This window comes from Pongo pygmaeus, chromosome 14 (assembly GCF_028885625.2).
Source record: "Pongo pygmaeus isolate AG05252 chromosome 14, NHGRI_mPonPyg2-v2.0_pri, whole genome shotgun sequence".
In the NCBI taxonomy this organism is placed as follows: Eukaryota; Metazoa; Chordata; class Mammalia; order Primates; family Hominidae; genus Pongo; species Pongo pygmaeus.
The window spans coordinates 32,326,506-32,348,523 of NC_072387.2; the positions used below are offsets into that span (position 1 = coordinate 32,326,506).

Genomic DNA, 22,018 nt, shown 5'->3' on the forward strand with positions numbered 1-22,018 from the left:
TAATGAGGGCCTGTGACAGTGCCTGATAACAGATACTTTGTAAATATTAATTGCTCTTGAATTCTGAACCCATTTAGACTTGTATTTTGCCATTTTCATATTAAATCCATATTCCTGCATGATAAAAGTGCTTACCAGAAATTTTTCATTTATTGGTCATAATCCATCTCACAAATGGGAAGCCTGATGTTCATGGAGGTTGTGGACTTTACCTTGTTTTAAGCTTTCAAGTCAGAAAACTCGGATGTGAATGTTGATGTCACCCAACCCAAAGTCCACGCCCTCTGTGGTCGGGCCCGGATGTCCTCCCCGTCCTCACCAGGCTGCCATGTGGCTGCCACAGGGGTTACTGAGGTGCAGGGGCATGGGCCGGGCCGCGCCCGCTGCCTCACCCTGATGGGCTTCAGTGCCCTGCTCCTTCCTCGACTCTAGGTCAGTCGCTATCACTTGCAGCTGCACGTGATCTCGAATTGCTTCTAGACATTTCCAGCATATTCTTCCCTTATTTTAGTCTATCTAAAACAACTCATTTTTCTGGAAATTTATTTCTTCTCATGAATTTCAGATAGTTTTCAGGGCAGGTAGTTTTGACTTTGGAATCTCTTATTCTTTAGCTCTACTCTTCCTTCAGTTATTCATGAGTTCCTATTGCATTTCTTCTTTTTGGGATCTCCCCCATGGATCCCTTTCAGTTAATAGCTCAGGTGAGGTCTTTCCTACCTCTTGGCAGTTTTCTGCTGTCAGCTCCCACGTGCTGTCTGCCTGCCTTTCTCCTGGCTTCTGGAATTAGTTTTGCTGATGGTCTGCGGTGAGACTCTGATCCCCTCCTCCCGCCGCTGAAAACCACGACATTCATCTTAGAATGTCTGTTGACTAAGCCTTCTCTTTCTTGCTGGCTATCCTGCTTCATTGCTGGGTCTCTATTTTTCTGTTGTTTGAATTCTGGTAATGTAATGCTTTTGTGTTTTTGTTTTTTTTTTTTTTTTGAGAGACTTTAAAACAGCGAATAGCAGATTTACAGGAAGATTTGAAAAGAAAGGAAACCAAATGGTCAAGTACACACGGCCGTCTCAGAAGCCAGATAGAAATGTTAGTCAGGGAGAACACAGACCTCCGGGAAGAAATAAAAGTGATGGAAAGATTCCGACTGGATGCCTGGAAGAGAGCAGAAGCCATAGAGAGCAGCCTCGAGGTGGAGAAGAAGGAGAAGCTCGCGGTAGGTGGGGAGGCGGGTGGGTTGTGTCAGGCCAGGGGGAGCTTCATTATCTGAGCATTCAAATTCATAGAGTCAGAAAGTAGAATGGGGGCTGCCAGGGGCTGGGGGGCAGTGGGGAGTGACTGTGAATGTGGACAGTTTCCATCTTGTAAGATGAAAAGTGTCCTGGAGCTGGATGGAGGGCGATGGTTGCACTACACTGCAGATATCCTTAATGCCACTGAAGTGTGCACCTAAACATGCTGAAGACGGTGAATTTTACGTGATATCTATTTTACCACAACTAAAAAGATTTTTCAAGCATTGCTATAAACGGGTACTTTGCAGACTTATTTTGCAGACTCATTTCTCTAATTCCTATGGAGGAGGTTTGCCACAGTAGGCAGATCATCTCTGTTAAAAACAGACCAGGGGAGATTTTGGCCGAGAGTGGCACGCATATGACACTTTTTAATCAAGTAATTGGTCTTTCATTCATCTGTGTGAACAACCAGGGTGTGCCAGGCACTGCATTAGGTGCTTGGGGTACAGCAATAAACAGACAAAATTCTTTGCCCTTATGAAGCTTACATTCCAGTGGTGGAAGAAAGACTGTAATAAGCCAAATAATAAAACATGTGGTGTGTGAGATGGTGATGAGACCTTCGGAGAAGCAGGGCTGTGGAGGGGCGTCGCCGTCTGGGTGGGATGGCCTGGGAAGCGCATGTGAGGAGTGGCCTAGGTGGCCGCCTGAGCCTGCAGAGGAGCCCCAGGCTGCAGCAGCGCGTGAGTGGGCCTGAGACGGGGCAATCGTAGTAGTGGGTGAGGAGCGGTGGGCCAGCCCTTGGGGTGGGATGGGACAGTGGGCAGTGGATGGGATTCCTAACAGATGGCAGCATGCACATGGGCATTTTTTGAGTGAGTGGGAGTGTGGAGGGCTCTGAATGAAGGGTGGCCGGGCCTCTTATTTTATCTCTGACTGCTGTAGACCGGGAACAGGTGGAAGGGAGCATGGGCAACACCAGGAACGCGGTAGCGCTGGCGGGGACTGGGTGGCAGTGGCAGGTGGAGAGAAGCAGACTGTGTTTGTTGTTGAGCTGTGTGTGTGGTTGGTGGCGACAACAAGGAAGGAGTCAGGAATGGCCTCAACTGTGCTTAGTTTTGTGTTTTGGTCTCATGAAGGTCCCACTGACTAGGAGCAACCGCAAGAAGGGAGCACATGGCCACCAGGAGCTCAGGCTTGGACAGGGGAAGTTGAAATGCCTACAAGACACACGGGAGATCCGACTAGGCAGCTGCACATGGCAGCACAGGCTCTGGTTGGGGACATACACCTGGGGTCATCCTGACGTGTGATACAGCACTGGGCAGGGAGAGGCCAGCAGGGCTGTGAGTAGGCAGGGAGGAGCAGATGAGCAGCTAGAGAGCAGGAGGCCAGGAGTCCGTGTGGTGTCCTGAGAGCAAGTGAAGAAAAGGCTGCAAGGAGGAGAGTGGCCACCTGTGTCAGGTGTGGCGGTGACTTCAGAGGAGGACTGAAACCGGCCATGGGGTTTACCAGGGAGAAGGAACTGTGGGCCTTGAGAAGGACTGTTTCTCTGGAGTGCTGACGAGGAAAGCCTGATCCGCTGGGAGCGGATAACAGCTTTGTTGAGTAGTTTTGCAGTAAATTAAAGACATGAGGGTAGTGGCCGTAGGGGATTTTTTTTTTTTTTTTTTTTTAAGATGGTAAAATTAACAGGTGTTTGTGTATTGGTTGGACTGATTCAGTGAAGAGGAAGATATTGGCGCAGGAGGAAGGGGAAGAATTGCAGAAGCACCATACTTGGTGAAGTGAGAGGAGCTGGATCCAGGCAGTGAGTGGAGGGCAAGCTGTGGCCAGGCGATGGCCTTTGTGCCCACAGCGGGAGGTGCAGGCACAGCCCAGGCTCCTGTGAGGGTGGAGGCGGCAGGAGGGGAGGAGATGCAGAAAGCCAGAGGTCATCTCTGTGAACAAAAGCAGAGGCTGGGGGAATAGAGTGATTCGTGGCTGTACCTGGGCCAACCTGGGTCAGAGACTGAAAATTTATAATGAGAATTGCACATATTTTTTTCCTATTCAGCTTGTGGTCATCCAAGTGAATGCCACCAAGTGAGCAGAGGCAGGGAAGCTGACCGTGTGTGTGGCAAGAGTGCCTGTTGCATAGTATACTTTAGCTGCATGAGGACAGTGTGGGCCCGGAGGCTTTCAGGACATGGCAAGCACTGGGGGTCGAGGACCCGCAGGGCCATGTCAGCTGTGAGCATGGTCAGGGGTGGGGAATTAACAGAATGAGCTGCAAAGACAGGAGAGTAGTGAGAAAGCAGCATTCTTCTCCCCGCCGCTCCCTACCTTTTTAGTATGAAAACTTCCCAAAATAGAGAATAGGTGAAAGAATAGTACAGTTAATACCTGGATACCCACTTGGATTCAACCACTAGGAACATTTTGCCATAGTTATGTCTATGTTTCACTGAACCATTTGAAGGTACTTGTAGGAATCATGGCAATTCACCCCTAAATGCTTTAGCATTTTATTAAATTGCATTAACTTTTGAAGAGACCAGGCTGATTGCTTTGTAGAATGCCCTACCTTCTGGATCTTTGTAAGTAGAATGCTTTGAAATTAATAATTTTGTGGTTATTGATAATTGCAGATGTTGATAGTATTGATAATGACAAGTTCTAGGGTTGACCATTGGGGTATGGAGCTGAGGTAGGACACCAAGAAGGACGGCACTGGAAGCATCATCTCCTGGCAGGGACGGACATGGCGGGGGCTGGGGCAAGTAGTATTGGGGCTTGATTTGGCCAGAAATGCAGGTGGGGTGCAGAGAGGACTCACCCCACCTCATCCTCATGGGGAATGCTCAGTGGTGGTCTCAGGGAGAGCTGGGCTCAGCTGGACTGTCCTGGTGGGAGTGGGAGTGGGGCACACCCAGGAGAGGCTTTGTCCTTGAACACCATGAGCTGAAGGGCCTGTGTGCTCCTCGTCTGCTCTGTAATGGTCAGAGGAGATGGTTCAGGTTACCTTGCCTACTGTGTCCTAACTTGAATGAATGTTTGTCAAAAGGAGCGTGCGCGTGCATGTGTGTGCACGCGCGCAATGTTTCCTAGATAACAGCTTGTTTGCTTTGGCCTATTATATAAATGAAAACAATATGAATAAACAAAACCCACAGCATTCTTAGCACTATCTGAGTTTATTAGTGTCACTTAGTGTATTAATAGACTAACACTCATTTTAAATAAAAAATTATCTCTTATACTATAGAACACATCTGTTCGATTTCAAAACAGTCAGATTTCTTCAGGAACCCAGGTAGAAAAATACAAGAAAAATTATCTTCCAATGCAAGGTAAGAGGCTGCATGATCTTTTTATAAAACATTTCAGAATGTAGGGAATAAACAATTTATACCCAACTTAAGAAATAAAACATTTCTTAATAAATGTTTTTGAACATTTGAATGAATTTGAATTAATAAATGTAATTGAAGCTCCTGTGCATCATCTTATTCCCCCAGCTAATTTTTACCCTGATAATGGTCCATGCTTCGGTTTTAAATTCTTTTACCATGTTGCGTTCATAAATTGTTATACTGGTCGAGCGCCCCAAATCTGAAACTTTTTGAGGGCAAGCATGATGCTCAAAGGAAACATTCATTGGAGCATTTTGAATGTGGATTAGGGATGCTCAACCAATAAGTATTTGCAAATATTCCAAAACTTGAAAAAAAATGGAGATCTGCAATACTGTTCCCAAGCATTTCTGATAAGGGACACTCACCCTGTAGTATTGTTTCATATTCTGTGTGTCCTTCTGCAATTTGTTTTTTTCCTCTCAATACTGTATGACTTACCCATCTTAACACATAAAAACTCCAGTTGATTGATTTTAATAGCTATGTAGATTGCATTGTATACTTCCGCAGTTCAGCATTCCTGGTGATGGGCAATTAGGTTTGCATGATAATGAGTAGGGCTGCAGAGCGTGTCTTGATCCTGTGGCGTCTCTAGGATATATATGAAGAGTAAGATGCCGGGCCATGTCAGCTGGAGGTTTTCCCTTTGCTCTGCAACAGGGTTGTACCAGTTTTTTTACTGTCAGCAGAGTATGCTCTTCATACTTGCAAACACTTGATCTGGCCAGACTTTAAAATTTTGGCCAGTTAATGTAAAATGGTGGTTGATTCCGTGAGCCGGTAAGGCCCTGTGAGCATGTTTTCTTACATTTAGTCAGCATTTGAGGTTCTCCTTTTGTGAACTGCCTGTTCATTTCCTTTGTCCATTTAAAATTTTGGATGTGTGTGTGTGTGTTTCTCCTTATAAAGTTAATTATTCTGTATAGTAATCCTTTGTCAGTTATAAGCACTGCTAATATTTTCTCCAATCTGGGTTTAGGTTTTCAGTTTGTGTTTTTTTAAATGTATGTTTTTCCTTGTAATGTTGAATTTACTAGGCTTTTAAAATAGTTTTTGGTTTTCATGATTTTAATTCTTCTCAATCCTCAGGCCACAAGTACACCATTTTCTTCTATGCGCTTTTGCATTCACATCTTGAGTTTTTAATCTGGAATTTTAAAAAAATATTTTTGTGAAATAAATTTAGTAAAGATATATGCAGTTTGACAATTACAAAGCAAATACTCGGTTACCACCACCTACGTAAAGACATAGATGAGTGGCAGCCCAGAACTGCCTTCTGTGGAGCCCGTGGCTTTTCTTTATGGCACTCTCATTTTCTCATGCTCTGCTTTACTGTGCCCCACACAGACTGTGGTTTTTACAAACGGAAGACTTGTAGCAGCTCTGCACTGAGCAAGTCTGTTGGTGCCATTTTTCCAACAGCATGTGCTCACTTTGGTAGTATACATTAGCAGTCCTCAACCTTTTTGGCATGAGGGACCAATTTTGTGGAAGACAATTTTTCCACGGACCGGGGTAAGGGGGATGGCTTTGGGATGATTCAGCACATTAAATTTATTGTGCACTTTAATTCTAATATTATTACATTGCAATGTATAATGAAATAATTATACAACTCACCATAATCTAGAATCGGGGAGCCCTGAGCTTGTTTTCCTGCAATTAGATGGTCCCATCTGGGGGTGATGGGAGACAGTGACAGATCATCAGGCATTAGATTCTCATAAGGAGCGTGCAGCCTGGATCCCTTGCATATGCAGTTCACAATAGGGTTCTTGCTCCTATGAGAATCTAATGCTGCTGCTGATCTGACAGGAGGCAGAGCTCAGGTGGTAATGCGAGTGATGCGGAGCTGCTGTAAATACAGATGAAGCTTCGCTGGCTCGCCCACCCGCTGCTCATCTCTTGCTGTGTGGCCCAGTTCCTACAGGCCACAGACCAGTATACCGTGGGGTTTGGGGCCCCCTGGTATAAATGGTATACTTATAATCTACATAAATTGCAAATCAGTATCTTCTCCTAGTTCATGGCTTGTCTTTTTGCTCTTTATAGTATCTTTTGATAAACCTAAATTCTTAAAGTAGTTCAATTTCAGTTTTTCCCTTTGGGCAGTCCTTCTTAATTCTTTCCCTATCTTGGGGTCATAAACATCCCTCCCCTAGTATCTACCCAGCTATTCCAGCACTGTATATTCCCTAGCTTCCACTGTCCCCACTTTCCTGTTGTAGGTATTTTGTAAGGTGAGTTCACACAGTCCTGCAGACAGTGGGCTTGCACCTGGAGCCTGTCTATGCCCACGGTCACCTCTCATCCTGCCCAGTTGCTACATACTTTGGGGGTTCAAGTTAATGTTAGTTCATAATCAGCCTGGGAAGAATTAAACTTGATATATAGTGGGTTTGAATCCTGGTTCTCCCTTTTATTAGTTGACAACCTTGGCAGGTTATTTAACCACTTAGCCTTGGTTTTCTTGCCATAAAATAGGAATAATATTCTAGTCTTTTCTCTAGAGGTGGTTATGAGAAATGATATCACACAGCTTTAGTTATAGTTTAGTTTGCACACATAACCGTGGGGGTGAAGCATGACATTCTTGTGTCATCCCAAACAGAGCACTCCTGCTATCCCCAGAGCCTTGTCTGCCATCTGCCCCTTTGCTCAAGCCCAAATCCCTGTGTACTCCCAGTACTTTTTCTGTTATCCTTCACCATCCACTCCCAGTAGTCCCTAGACTGATCCCTCTGATGTTATTTTCTGGATCTATTAGTTACATTGAATCATATGAAATTGCTGACGTGTGGCAGTTTGGGACCTATGCATCAGTGATTTCCCACGGTGTAATGGAACTATTCCTGTCTCACAGGCACAGCACAGCCGCCTCACACGCCCGGCAGCTTGTTGGCTGACCACCTGCTTCCGCTCTCCTCCTTCAGGCCATTCTCCCGTAACATCCAGCTCCGTTACACTTTTTAACATGTAGGTCAGATTCTGGCACTTGCTCGAGACCCTTCCAAGTTGAATGTTTACAGTATGATCCATTGGCACATAGGATGAAAATAATGGCACTTCAGTGTATTTTTAGAGATTCACCTCACTTTGTTGTTGGTGGGGGTGTCTTTATTTTGTAATGTATATGTTGCTGGTAACAGTATGTGATTGGTGTGCTGGTCATATTACAAAAAGTTTATACCATAGCCACAAGGGCATTTATGTTTTAACTAAATACCCAGTTATTTGATGAAGCCAAATTCCACAGGTCTTAGATGCCTCTTTTATCTGCACCTTACACCTTGTGATTGTCTCTGAAATACATTTGGGTCTGTCTGTCAGGCTGTTTGATCACCTGTCTCTTCCCCAGGATTGTAAACTCTGAGACAAGATACTGTCTTTCTTGGACATCTAGGACTTAAGTACCTGTGTCAGAGAACTATAAATTAGTAAAGAAAAATATAACTAATGGATAAAGGACAGCAGTTCACAGGATATGAACTAAGGAAATGTTTGATCATACTAATAAAATTTTCAATTAAATATTAAATCTAACTCTTGACAATTTTATTCTAATAGGCAATCCACCTCGAAGATCCAAGTCTGCACCTCCTCGTGATTTAGGCAATTTGGATAAGGGACAAGTAAATCTCTATTTTTATATATTCAAACATACATTACTTAGGCTTGAAATCAATTTGTTAATAGACTTACGTTTCTAAACCATGTGTAAAAGAGAGTTTTTACTTAACATTATAAATGTTATATTTTGTAAACACTAGTCCTAGAACCCTATATCAGAATCTGGCTTTGGAAGTAAGAGTAGGTTTTAGCTGCTTGAAATGTCTTGTGTTTACAGGCTGCCTCTCCCAGGGAGCCACTTGAACCACTGAACTTCCCAGATCCTGAATATAAAGAGGAGGAGGAGGAAGACCAAGACATACAAGGAGAAATCAGTCATCCTGATGGAAAGGTTAAAAAATGTTTTTGAAATAATGAATTCTATAAAAAATAAACATGGGTTAAAATAGTTGAAACACAGAATCTAAAATAAGGGCTCTTTGGACAACATGCCTTTAGTTGCCATTTCTCGTTCAGAGATTCAGCAAAAGGCGGCATACAATCTCTGTATGATCTTTGTTCTTACTCCAAAGCCTTTGTAATCCTTGGCACTTCTTAAAAGCTTCAGTTCATTCTAGGTCTTCCTTTCATGCAGCCTTTCTTATACTGATTCTGAGTCAGGGGCCTCTCTCCTCATCTCCAGCCAGCGCAGTTTTATTCTTACGCTTAGGAAAGTTTCTTAGTGGGAAAACTGCCTGGGGGTTCCAGCTAAAGGGAATGAGGAAGAAAGGGATATATACAGGTTAGAGGTGATGAGGGAATTTTTTCCTTAGGTTTATGGAAAATTTACTTCCCAAATACCTAATCTGGTCCATTTCTATTGAAATTATAGGGTTAGAGTTCACTGCTATCCTTGAGGAATGAGAGAAGGACAAAGAACAACAGTCAAAGTAGTAGTTAGACTTTCCTGTACAACGTCTACTTTAGGGTAACAAATCGTTGATAAGGGAAGGTTTTCTTTTTTAGGTAAATTCCAGCTAATACATGGAAAAGGAATGAGAAAATTAGAAAATCACGAGTTTGCTACTCCTGATGAAATAAAGGATCTTTTAAGGGAATGTTTTACATTTTATTATAAAAAATTTCAAAGTAGGCAGTTGGGAGGAGAATTAGGCATATTTTGGTCAGGAGAAAATCTTAGGTGATAATCTTATGTTGTTTTTTTAGGTGGAAAAGGTTTATAAGAATGGGTGCCGTGTTATACTGTTTCCCAATGGAACTCGAAAGGAAGTGAGTGCAGATGGGAAGACCATCACCGTCACTTTCTTTAATGGTGACGTGAAGCAGGTCATGCCAGACCAAAGAGTGGTATGTTTCCAGAGGTGTTCTCCTCCATAATTTAACCATCTCTAGAGAAAAGGCAGACTGACTGTGTGTCTTTACAGATCTACTACTACGCAGTTGCCCAGACCACTCACACGACGTACCCGGAGGGACTGGAAGTCTTACATTTCTCAAGTGGACAAATAGGTACAAACTTGCTCCACCCCTCTCATTAAATTCTTCCCTTCCTTCAAAAAATATTTACTGTAACTTTTTAAACAGAAAAACATTACCCAGATGGAAGAAAAGAAATCACGTTTCCTGACCAGACTGTTAAAAACTTATTTGCTGATGGACAAGAAGAAAGCATTTTCCCAGATGGTACAATTGTCAGAGTACAGCGGTATGACACCATTATGTTCACAGAGAAACCACTCAGTGTGACACCTGTTCATCTGTGCTCAGAGGTGCCCCAGCCTTGCGTTTCTGATGATATGTGACACCCATATTAGGGGGTTCAGTTTGAATGAATGTCCCACAGGCATGTCAAGTAGTCAACTTGATGTGAATTATTTTTCACATTCTGCTTTTTTGTTCCATTCTTTCAAAACAGATTTTAAGTCTGATCATGCCCCTTCCCAGGAATAACTCTTCCCCACCTGATACAGAGCAAACACTCAGATGGTTTTTAAATTAGTGAAAGAAGGGTCCATTTTAATACAACAACCAAGAGGAAGAACACAAGTTAAAAAAAGTTACTAAGCATTTGGTGATGAACATATAAATGATTAAAACAATGCTAATCTGATAATTGGAACTATCACCATGAAGCAAACACTGTAGAAAGTTACAATTGTATAGGGATAACCAAGGGATGTCTCCAGAAGTAGCTGCCAGAATCAAAAGGCTACTTTTCAATAGTTTTTCTGTTGTCTATTTTCTAATTTTTTTTTTTTTAAGAAATTCTATTTTAAATTTTACAGTGATGGCAACAAACTCATAGAGTTTAATAATGGCCAAAGAGAACTACATACTGCCCAGTTCAAGAGACGGGAATACCCAGATGGCACTGTTAAAACCGTATATGCAAACGGTCATCAAGAAACGAAGTACAGATCCGGTCGGATAAGAGTTAAGGACAAGGAGGGTAATGTGCTGATGGACACGGAGCTGTGACGATCCTTACGTGATCATGAAGTAACAGTAACTGATTTTTCTTGTTAAAAATGTACATTTACTGTGGATTCTGTTTAATTTATTGTGTTATGTGTGGGGAAAAGATTGGATTCTAAAAAGTTTATCCTGTGGCATCTTCATTTTTATATTCTTTGAAATGCAATGATTGATAGCTCTCATTTATAATTCACTACCCTGTCTTTCAACAGACTAAGGAAAGCATTTTTACTCTTTAGAAATTGTGTATAGGTTTTTACAGTAAGTAGGTGTGTTTATTGGTTAGAAATGGCTATAAAAAAACCAAGAAGTACAGGAAGTACACCACCTAGATGTCCCACAGACACATCAGCCATAGAGCAATGGACTTGTACAGAAAGTGTACTCAAGGAGTAAACACGTGTCTCTGTAGCCAAAATATTACTATGTTCAGTTAGTACCAAAATTAGAGCATTTGATCTACTACAGAGATTCATTAATTATAACAGAATGGGAAGTTACAACAGCGGATGAATATAAATAGGTCACACACAACAGGTAGTAATCATGGTGAGGAGAAAGCAGTTATAACAAGGCTGACTTTGTAATGTCTCAAAATGGGACACTTGAGAGTGGAGGGGCATGAACAATGACTAGCCAGTTGTTAACCCATGGACCACAGCTACGCTGTTCTCAATCACAGTGAGATTACTGTAGCCTCATGGAAGCAGGATGTCCCTGAAGGATGAGCAAGTCACTTACTTGTAAATTTCTATAGTAATTACAGATTGGTCTAGATAGACCTTACCTGTCACATATACTATGAATCAGGTTTTGTTAATGAAATCTATCAATTCCAGGTGACTTAACTGAATATGAAAAACTTTTCAAAGAATATAAGTACATATATCTATATAGATATATCTATAGATATATCCAGATATATCTATATAGATATCTAGATATAGATATATCTATCCTTACCTCTCCTGAGGTATCTATAGAATATGTCTATATAGATATCTATAGAATATATCTTATATATAGATATCTATAGATATATAGATGATATATTCTATAGATACCTCAGGAGAGGTAAGGATTTTTAAATGAGACAAAAAACACAAACCTTAAAGGAAAAGGTTGATAGGCCGGGCATGGTGGCTCACACCTGTAATCCCAGCACTTTGAGAGGCCAAAGTTGGCAGATCACTTGAGGTCAGGAGTTCGAGACCAGCCTGGTCAACATGGTGAAACCCCGTCTCTACTAAAAATACAAAAATTAGCTGGGTGTGGTGGTGCATGCCTGTAATCCCAGTTACTTGGGAGGTAGGACAATCACTTGAACCCAGGAGGCAGAGGTTGCAGTGAGCTGAGACCATGCCACTGCACTCCAGCCTGAGTGACAGAGTGGGACTGTCTCACAGGAAAAAAAAAATGTTGATAAATGAGTGAACATTTCTGTCAAATGATGATATTACAAAACAGGGGAAAGGCAAGCCCCAAATTAGAAGACAAACAACTGATTAAGGATGACTAGAATACATTGTTCCTACAAATCAGTAAGAAAATTGCAAATAATTCAATAGAAAAATGGACAAACGATATGAACAAGCAATAAACAAGTGACAGAATGGTCACTAGCTAATAAACCAGTGAATGCATATTCAATGAGACATGCACTGATGAGATACCTTTTCTTACTAATATCACAGTCTGGCAAAAGTCTGGTGACACCAAGTGCTGGCAAAGAACTCAGACAATCGGTGGTGGGATAAATTGGTAGAATTACTGTTTAGAAAGCAAAAAAGTAGTTGTGAAGTAATTGTAAAAGTCAAAAAGTAACCCCATGGCCCAGCAAATTCCATCACTATGTATATGTACTAGAAAACCGCTCATGTATAGAAGGCCCCTAAAGAGGAACATTTATGAGAAAAAAACTGGTAATGGAGTATCAGGATAAATTATGTACACGGATATAGCAGTAAAAGTGAATAGAGTTATACACACCAACATCGATTAAAGAGCAAATAAAATAGAAAATAAAAATTGTGTGACAGCAGATACATTAAAAAATACCATGTCATTTATGGATGCATTCATATGTAGTAAAACTATAAAGATGTTTATATGAATGATAAACACCAAATCATAACAACAGTAGTGTTTACCTCTTAATATGCTTTGGCTGTGTTCCCACCCAAAATCTCAAATTGCAATCCCCATGTGTTGGAGGAGGGACCTCGTGGGAGGTGATCAGATCACGGGGGTGGTTTCCCCAGGCTGTTCTCATGATTGATAGTGAGTTCTCACAAGATCTGATGGTTTTATAAGGGGCGTTCCCCCCCTTTGCATTTCTCCCTCCTGCCACCTTGTGAAGAAGGTGACTTGCTTCCCCTTTGCCTTCTGCCATGTTTGTAAGTTTCCTGAGGCCGCCCCAGCCATGTGGAACTGTGAGTCAATTAAACCTCTTTCCTTTCTAAATTACCCAGTCGCAGGCAGTTCTTTATAGCAGTATAAGAAGAGACTAATATACTTCTACAGAAGGCAGGGGGAATGTGCTTGGGAGAAGCCTTTTTGTACTAATGTCTTACTTAAGCTGAATCATTAGGTATAAAATGAACTAAATTTTTTTCATGTGTCTTAGCTATTTCATTTTGAAATTATGGTAAAATGAAACAAGCAAATGTTTGGAAGCGAACATTTATTAACTTTTTTTTTTTCCACACAATTCCTAACAGTTCAATTAAAAATGAGAGGTAAAGCACTAGTGCTGAACAAGTTAGGAAAATTAAGCCTGAAATAGTCTAAAGATAAGACATAGTCTAAACATAACAGAATTCTTCTAGGCTTCTATAGATGCTCTGCAGTGTATACCTGGAAAACAAAATGTGTTATTTTAAACCTTTGCTTAATGTAAATGTTCAAGCCTAGCTGAATCATTTCTTATGGACAAGATAAAAAGTTAGCTGCTACCCATGTAAGTACATGGTATGAGGATGGTGACTGCTCAGTAGTTCTATGTGCTTAGCAGATATTTATGTGCTTAAAATTATTTACAGTGGCCACTCTCTCCTGCTCTCCCTATGTACCTGGTACTGTGAGAGTCATGACAGCCCATCCAAGCATCCTTACAGATGGGGGACCTCTTTGATACTAGTGAATAGGTGAGAAGGGCCTATGAAGAAATCTGGTGGAGCGTTGCTGTCATTCCTTTGAGAAATCAAGGAAAATCCACTGGTGCTTTTCTGATCAATCTAGCATTAATCTCCACTAGTCCCATGCCTTATGCTATGAAGAGAACGAGAACTTACACTTAGGCACTTATTCATCTTTATCTGCAAGCCCCATTTCTACTAATGGCATATGAACTGGATGCTGTTCATCATCATATAATGTCACTATCTGTTCTGGTGCTGGAGCCTAAAATTAAAAGATACAGTTGTCAAGAAAACAGTAATGTCTTTGCTGCCTTTTCCCTCTCGTATCTGGCCATTCACACAGGTGGGAAAAGGCGTTCTCAGGGGCTTATTGATAATTTATACTGTATGCTTCCAAAAGGCATCTGTAGTGGTTTCCTGCAAAATCCCATTCTTTCCATTCTTCTGCTCTAGTTAAATTCCTTCTCACGAGGTTTTCCTAAATGAAACCAGTGGGCTTTGCCACCACCATCCCTTGTTACAGTTCATTTGCATTCCACACAAAGCATTATACCTTTATGCATAAACTGACTGTGATGGTTAATATTAGTTGTTAACTTGGCTGGATTGAGGGATGCCTCAATGGCTGGTGAAGCATTTCTAGAAATGGTGTGTCTGTGAGGGTGTTTTCAGAGGAGACTGATGCTAAATCAGTGGACAGGAAGACCCACTCTCTATGTGGGCAGGGGACATCCAGCTGGCTGGGAGACAAACAGGCAGAAAGGGGGTTCTCTGCTCTCCTTTCCTTCCTGAGTGGGGGATACCTTTTCTCCTCTTGCCCTCAGACATCAGCCTCCAGATTCTTTGGCTTTTGGACTATAGAACTTGCACCAGTGACCTCCCAGGGGCTCTTTGGCCTCGGACTAGCGGCTGCATTGTCAGCTTCCCTAGTTCTGAGGCCTCCAGACTGAGCCACGCTACCAGCTTCTCTGGTTCTCCAGCTTGCAGACAGCTATCATAGGACTTCACCTTTGATTGTGTGAGCCAATTCCCTTAATAAATCCTCTCATATATCCTATGGTTCTGCTTATCCTTACATACTGACAAAATGTTGATTAGAGAAGTGAAAAAATATCTATCTATAAGAAATACTTGCCCTATTTTCACTGGGTTGAGAGAAATCCCATATGAGCTATTCATACCACTGTGCACATGCAATAGCATATATACAGAGGTTTTCAAAAAGCACTTTCCAGGAACCATGTTGACTGATTATGAGCTCATTTTTGTCATAGCCAGTGTGTCAGGAATCCCCAAAAATCATGGCACCAGGCAGAAATCACAAAGGAGGGAAGCAGGTTGAGCTGCACACCAGCAGTGAGGACTAGGTGAACTGAACGTCACATGTTCTCATCTAAGGGGCTGTGACTACACTTTCAGCTGACTGCCATTTCGGGGGATGGGGAGACCCAGGATTCCTAGTTTTTAGAATATCTAATCAGGGCCAGAAATACAGACTTTTTGGGTAAAATTTCCAACTTTTAAAACACTGTGTGCTAAATAAAACAAGGTACAGGCCAGATTCTGCCTGTGGGCTACTGTGACATGCTGAGCCTAAGAGGAAAACATTTACATTAAATGCAGTCTGGAGTTTTTTAGTTAACCTTTTGACACACGTTCTACTACATCAAATAATTCAAAAGTAGTACAATTATGAGATTAGTATAATTAGTATAATTCAAGCCTTTCTATAATGAGCAGAACAACCATTCTTTCCCCCTCTTTTAGGATGCAAGTGAAATGCCACGTTCCTGTTTTACTTATTCAATTAAATACTTGAGTGGCTTCTAAGTAGCAGCTCAAACACCCTTTCCTGTCCTCTCCAGATGCAAATAATCATTTCTTCTTACACTTCCCCCACCCACAAAGTTAGCTATAGCTCTGTTATAGTACTTATTTCATTCAATCTCACACTTAATTGTTTGCATATTTGTTTCCCCATTATAATTATGGGATACTCATCTTGAGCATTTTATTAATTACATAAATGATATTTTATATCACCATAGGGGTAAGCAGTTTGTTAAATATAAACTAAGACATTTTAACAAGCCTCAAAATTAAGCTTTATATGTATATATAAAGTTATACATATAAACTATATCCTATATAGCTTTATATGCTTTAGTATACTCTCATGTGTAGACACTGCATAGAAACAAACACTTTACAAAGTATGGACACAGAAATAGCTTTACAATAATTTTGGCTACTTGAGACACTTACCATGGACACAGCATAAAGTTGTTTTCCTTGAAGACAGTCTATCATAGCCCACAGTGCCTCCATGCTCCATTTGGGACAATATGGTATTCTTGTCTCCCCTAGATCCCTTAAGGGAGGTTTAAACCCTGCCAAGAGAACCTTTATGGCTCGAGCTGGATACCGCATAAGATGAGAAGGAATTTGGCACAGTCTGTCACAAAAGAAATTCTTAAATTAAAATTATCTTCCAGCTGAAACTATACAATTCTTAGAAGAAAACATAGGGGAAATGCTTCATAACATTGGATTTTGCAGTGATTTTTTTGGATACGACACCAAAAGCACAGGAAATGAGAAAAATCAGATAAAATGGACTTCCTAAAAAAATTAACTTCTGCGTATCAAAGGACACAACAGAACAAAAAGGCAACCTACAGAATGGGAGAAAATATACATAAACATGGACATTACTCTAAAGATCTACAAATGACCAACAAGCACATGACAGGATGTTCCACATCACTAATCATTAGGGAAATGCAAATCAAATCCAAAGTGAGATTCCACCTCACACCAACTAGAATGGCTATTATAAAACAACAAAATTACAAGTGCTGGTGAGGATGTGCAGGAATTGGAACCTTTGCACACTCTTAGTGAGAATGTAAAATGGTGCAGCCACTGTGGGAAACAGCATGGAGGTTCCTCAAAAATTAAGTATAGACCATATGATCCAGCAGTTCCATTTCTGGGTATATACCCAAAATAATTAAAAGAAGGTACTCAAAGAGATAAATGTATACCCGTGTTTGTAGAAGCATTATTCACAAGAGCCAAAAGCAGGGAGCAACCCAAGTTCTACCTTCCAGGGAAGGGATAAATAAGATGTAGTATATACTGTATGAGGGGGCTTCAAAAAGTTCATGGAAAAAGATGAAAATAAAAAATGTAAACTTTATTTCTCAACATAAATTCCATCACGATCATGACACATTTGTAAGCTATGATAACAGCCCTTTAGTCCATCCCTTAAGAACTGAGGGTCCTGGGAATATAACCATGTCAATGTGATCTTTCTTACATTATTAACTGGAGAAAAATGGGTGCCCTTTAAATACTTTCTAAGATTAGGAAACAAAAAACAAGTTAGAAAGGGCCAAATCAGAACTGTAAATTGGATGCCTAATGATTTAGGTAAAACTCTTGCAAAATCGCCCTTGTTTGATGAGAGGAATGAGCAGGAGCACTGTGGTGGTGAAGGACTCTCTGGTGAAGCTTTCGCTAACTTTCTCAAACACTCAAAAGAAGATCTTGTCATTCTTTGGCTTTCCAGAAAGCCGGCAAGCAAAATGCCTTGAGCATCGTAAAAAAATTGTTGCCATGACCTTTGCTCTTGACTGGTCCACTTTTGACTGGACCACTTCCACCTCTTGCTTTCACTGTGCTCTGCCTTTAGGATCATACTGGTAAAATCATGTTTCCTCTGCAATTACAGTTCTTTGAAGAAATGCTTCAGGGTCTTGATCTTGCTTGTCTACAATTTCCATTGAAAGCTCTGCTCCTATCTGCACCTGATCTGGGTCCAACAGGTTTGGCACCCATTGAGTGGAGAGTTTGCTCAACTCTTTCAGTCAGCATTGTATAAGCTGAACCAATTGAAATGTCTTTGGTGTTGGCTATTATTTCTGCTGTTGTTGGTCCTCTTCAATTAGGGCATGAACAAGATTAATTTTTTTTCCTCACAAATTGATGGGGAAGGACTACTGCTATGGGCTTCATCTTCAACATCATCTTATCCCTTCATAAAACAAGCTATCCATTTGTAAACTGCTTCCTTTGGGGCACTGTTTCCATAAACTTTTTATAAAGCAAAAATGATATCACCATTCCTCCACCGAAGCTTCACCATAAATTTGATGTTTGTTGTTGTTTCAATTTGAGCAGAATTCACGTTGCACTTATCCTTTTTAGTGCCTCAAACTAGATCCTGTTCGGACATGTTAGAACAAGTTAGTACAAATTTATTTTCGTGAAAAAATTCTGAAATCCATGCAGTTTTTTTCATAGTATGCATTTTCCATGAACTTTTTGAAGACCCCTCATATATATAAGGAATATTATTCAGTCTTAAGAAGCAAATTCTGACACATGCCACAACATGGATGAATCTTTAAAAATTATGTTATTGAAATAAGCCAGACACAAAAGGACAAATACTGTATGAATTTACTTATATGAGGTACCCAGAACAGGCAAGTTCAGAGACAGTAGACCATGGGTTACTAGGGACTGGGTGAGAATGGACTGTGATCCTATTCCTTAACAGATGCAGGGTTTCTGTTTGGAATAACAAAATTGTTCCGGAAATGGAAAGTGGTGATAGTTGTATAACCTTGTGAATGTATTTAATGCCAATTAGTTACTATACCTAAAAATAACTAAAATGGGCCAGGTGTGGTGGCTGATGCCTGTAATCTCAGCACTTTGGGAGGCTGAGGCGGGGGGATCACCTGAGGTCAGGAGTTTGAGACCAGCCTGGCCAACATGGCGAAACCCCATCTCCACTAAAAATACAAAAAAAATTAGCCGGGATGGTGGTGGGCACCTGTGATTCCAGCTACTAGGGAGGCTGAGGCAGGAGAATCGCTTGAACCTGGGAGGCGGAGGTTGCAGTGAGCCAAGATTGCACGACTGCACTCCAGCCTGGGCAACAGAACAAGACTCACTGAAAAAAAAAAAAAAAGCTACAATGGTAAATTTTATGTATACTTTAACATGATAAAAATTCCTAATTTATAAACAGCCTTAGAATAACCCTTTTCTTTTACAAGAGGCAAAAATATTCTCAATAAGAAAACTATTTTAAAAAAAAGAAATCTAATTCAACACCCCGACATTTATTTTTAACCTGTTTAATGTCAGCTTTGCAGTTGATCCATAATCAACAAATTGTACTAAGATAGATAAAGGATTAAATTCTTTAATGGCAACAATCTTCGCTCTATACCATAAGCCATCATCATATTCTGCAAGGCAAGGCATTTCTGGAAAGACAGAAAAAGGGAAAAAATCATATTGTCTTTTATTAAATTTTTTTAATCCAAAGGAAATCAGCATATCAAAGGGCTACTTGCACCCCATGTTTGTTGCAGCACTATTCACAATAACCAAGATATGGAATCAACCCAGGTGTCCATCAACAGATGAATGGATAAAGAAAATGTGGTGACTATATACACAATGGAATACTATTCGGCCATAAAAAAGAATGGAATCCTATTATCTGCAGCAACATGGATGGATCATTATATTAACTAAGATAAGACAAGCACAGAAAGACAAATATCGCATGTTCTCACTCATATGAGAGCTAAAAAAGTGGATCTCATGAAGATAACAAGTAGATTAATGGTTACCTAAGGCCATGAAAGGCAAATATACATGTGTTTGGGGTGGGAGGATGAAGAGAGGTTGGTTGATAGGTACAAACATAGTTGGAAGGAATAAGTTCTAATATTTGATAGCAGAGTAGGGTGCCTAGTTAACAACAATGGATTGTATATTTCAGATTAACTAGAAGTCTTGAAATGTTCCCAACACATAGAAATAACTGCTCGAGGTGATGAATACCCTAAATACTGTCTTGATAATTACACATTCTATGCATGTAATATCACATGTACCCCATAAACATACACAATTATGTATCAAAAAATGTTTAATACAGAAAAGTACAAAGAAGAAAATGTAACAAATATAGGCTTACCATCCAGAATTAAACATTGAACAGTTGGTCTTATGTTGCCTTCTCTTTTTCTGTTCATATTTTATAAGCCTTTGTTCACTAATTCCTAAGGATTAAGCTTCAAAGAAAGGCATTTCTCCCATTCTCAGAGTTGCTAGTTCTTGTATTCCTAAGACTTATTAATTAGCTCATATTGCCACTGCCCCAACTTCTGATACTCCCCTAGTCTCTTTTAGCATGGGCCATCATCTTTGGCAAAGGATGATAAATATTTGCTGTTCCTGCCTTCCATTCTGTCCTTTCATTTGCTATGGGACCACCAGAATTAAATTTTTAAAAATCCAATTACATTGCTCTTACTTAAAATTCTTTAATGGTACAGCTTAACTGCCTGTAATATCAAGTCCTTATTACAATGTACAGGCTTCTTCAGTTGTTTGTTCTCCCAAACAACTTCTACCACATTTCCTCAATGAGTTACCTAAACAGGATTACTTAAAACTTTGATCCCTCTACTCAGTTTATGGCTGTCCCCCCCTCATCTAGAGTAAAGTTTTCCTGAGCCCTTCTTTTTATGATGTTTATCATAAACATCAGGAAAACATTCTGACAGTTTTTAGGGTATTCACCACCTTGAGCAGTTATCATTCTTCTTTCAAAGCCCAGCTCCAACATGACCAACAAAGCCCTAATAACTGATCACTGCTTTCCCTGTGATCCTATGGCATTACGCACACTCCTTTAAGAGGAGCTATTCTTTTCATACTCTACTTGGTTTACACGTCTCTTCTCTGCTTAGAGCACCTGTTCTTGAGTGCAGAACTGATGTCTGTATTCCTAACATGGTACCTGATACAAGCAAATACCCAGTAAAAAAAAAAGTGTACCAATGAGCGCTAGGCTTGAGTTAAACGGTGAAAAAATTAGTACGGTATATACTTCCCTTCGTACATCCTTAGATTTCAGAGTGATGGCATGTGCCTCAGTTTCCCATCTTGTTCTACTTCCTTATGTCATATGCTTTCTGTGTAATTTCACAGAGAATTCTACTTGTGGGCAAGTGGCACTGAAATACTTGACTAATGAATAAAGATTTTTATTTCAAGCGATTTTAATTAAAGAGTTATAGACAATTTCTTGCATATATAAACTCATCAGGGCTGGGCACGGAGGCCCATGCCTATAATCCCAGCACTTTGGGAGGCCTGAGGTCAGGAGTTCGAGACCAGCCTGACCAACATGGAGAAATCCCGTCTCTACTAAAAATACAAAATTAGGCAAGGCGGTGCATGCCTGTAATTCCAGCTACTTGGGAGGCTGAGGCAGAAGAATCGTTTGAACCCGGGAGGCAAAGGTTGCGGTGAGCCAACATCGCGCCATTGCACTCCAGCCTGGGCAACAAGAGCGAAACTCTGTCTTCAAAAAAAAAAAAAAAAAGAAAAAGTCATCAGTAAAACAATAAAGAATCTCATCTGGGCCGGGTGTGGTGGCTCACACCTGTAATCCCAGCACTTCGGGAGGCCTAGGCAGGCGGATCACAAGGTCAGGAATTCGAGACCAGACTGGCCAAGATAGTGAAACCCCGTCTCTACTAAAAATACAAAAATTAGCTGGGCGTGGTGGTGCGTGCCTGTAATCCCAGCTATTCGGGCGGCTGAGGCAAGAGAACTGCTTGAATCCAGGAGGCGGAGGTTGCAGTGAGACGAGATTGCACCACTGCACTCCAGCCTGGGCAACAGAGCAAGACTCATCTTTAAAAAAAAAAAAAAAAAAAAAAAAAAAGGGCTGGGCAAGTTGGCTCATGCCTATAAGCCCAGCATTTTGGGAGGCCAAGGTGGGCGGTTCACTTGAGGTCAGGAGCTTGACACCAGCCTGGCTAACATGGGGAAACCCCATCTCTACTAAAAATACAAAAATTGGCTGGGCGTGGTGGCACGCACCTGTAATCCCAAGTACTTGGGAGGCTGAGGCAGGAGAATTGCTTAAACCCAGGAGCAGGAGGTTGCAGTGAGCCGAGATCATGTCACTGCACTCCAGCTTGGGCAACAAAACAAGACTCTGTCTCAAAAAACAAACAAACAAAACACTCACTGAATACAGGTAAGACATTAAGCTGATGTGTGTTTTTCCTTTGCTAAAATATCGAGAATAAATACATCTCTATGCATCACATACTACAATAACTAGATACATTTTCCTCAGAGG

General features: G+C 40.9%; 2 protein-coding genes across 7 annotated transcripts in view; one reads left to right on the top strand and one right to left on the bottom strand.

Moving 5' to 3' along the window:
• The window catches only part of CENPJ (centromere protein J), a 44,063-nt gene extending 30,916 nt beyond the window's left edge, over window positions 1-13,147 (top strand). For both annotated transcript variants that reach the window (XM_063650635.1, XM_054445931.2), the window contains 8 exons: window positions 992-1,216; window positions 4,486-4,570; window positions 8,207-8,271; window positions 8,487-8,600; window positions 9,416-9,556; window positions 9,634-9,718; window positions 9,794-9,914; window positions 10,495-13,147. In XM_063650635.1, coding sequence (XP_063506705.1) covers window positions 992-1,216; window positions 4,486-4,570; window positions 8,207-8,271; window positions 8,487-8,600; window positions 9,416-9,556; window positions 9,634-9,718; window positions 9,794-9,914; window positions 10,495-10,687 — 1,029 coding nt within the window. In that variant the 3' untranslated portion in view covers window positions 10,688-13,147. The remainder of the gene's footprint in view (window positions 1-991; window positions 1,217-4,485; window positions 4,571-8,206; window positions 8,272-8,486; window positions 8,601-9,415; window positions 9,557-9,633; window positions 9,719-9,793; window positions 9,915-10,494) is intronic.
• Window positions 4,583-22,018, bottom strand: part of RNF17 (ring finger protein 17) — a 137,686-nt gene continuing 120,250 nt past the window's right edge. For 4 of the 5 annotated variants that reach the window (XM_054445930.2, XM_054445929.2, XM_054445927.2 and 1 more), the window contains 3 exons: window positions 18,977-19,112; window positions 16,090-16,279; window positions 13,353-14,086 (listed from right to left, as the gene is read on the bottom strand). In XM_054445930.2, the coding sequence (XP_054301905.1) occupies window positions 13,988-14,086; window positions 16,090-16,279; window positions 18,977-19,112 (425 nt within the window). In that variant the 3' untranslated portion in view covers window positions 13,353-13,987. Of the gene's footprint in view, window positions 5,784-13,352; window positions 14,087-16,089; window positions 16,280-18,976; window positions 19,113-22,018 lie in introns of those variants that run through there. The other variant, XM_063650630.1, reaches the window with a different exon arrangement.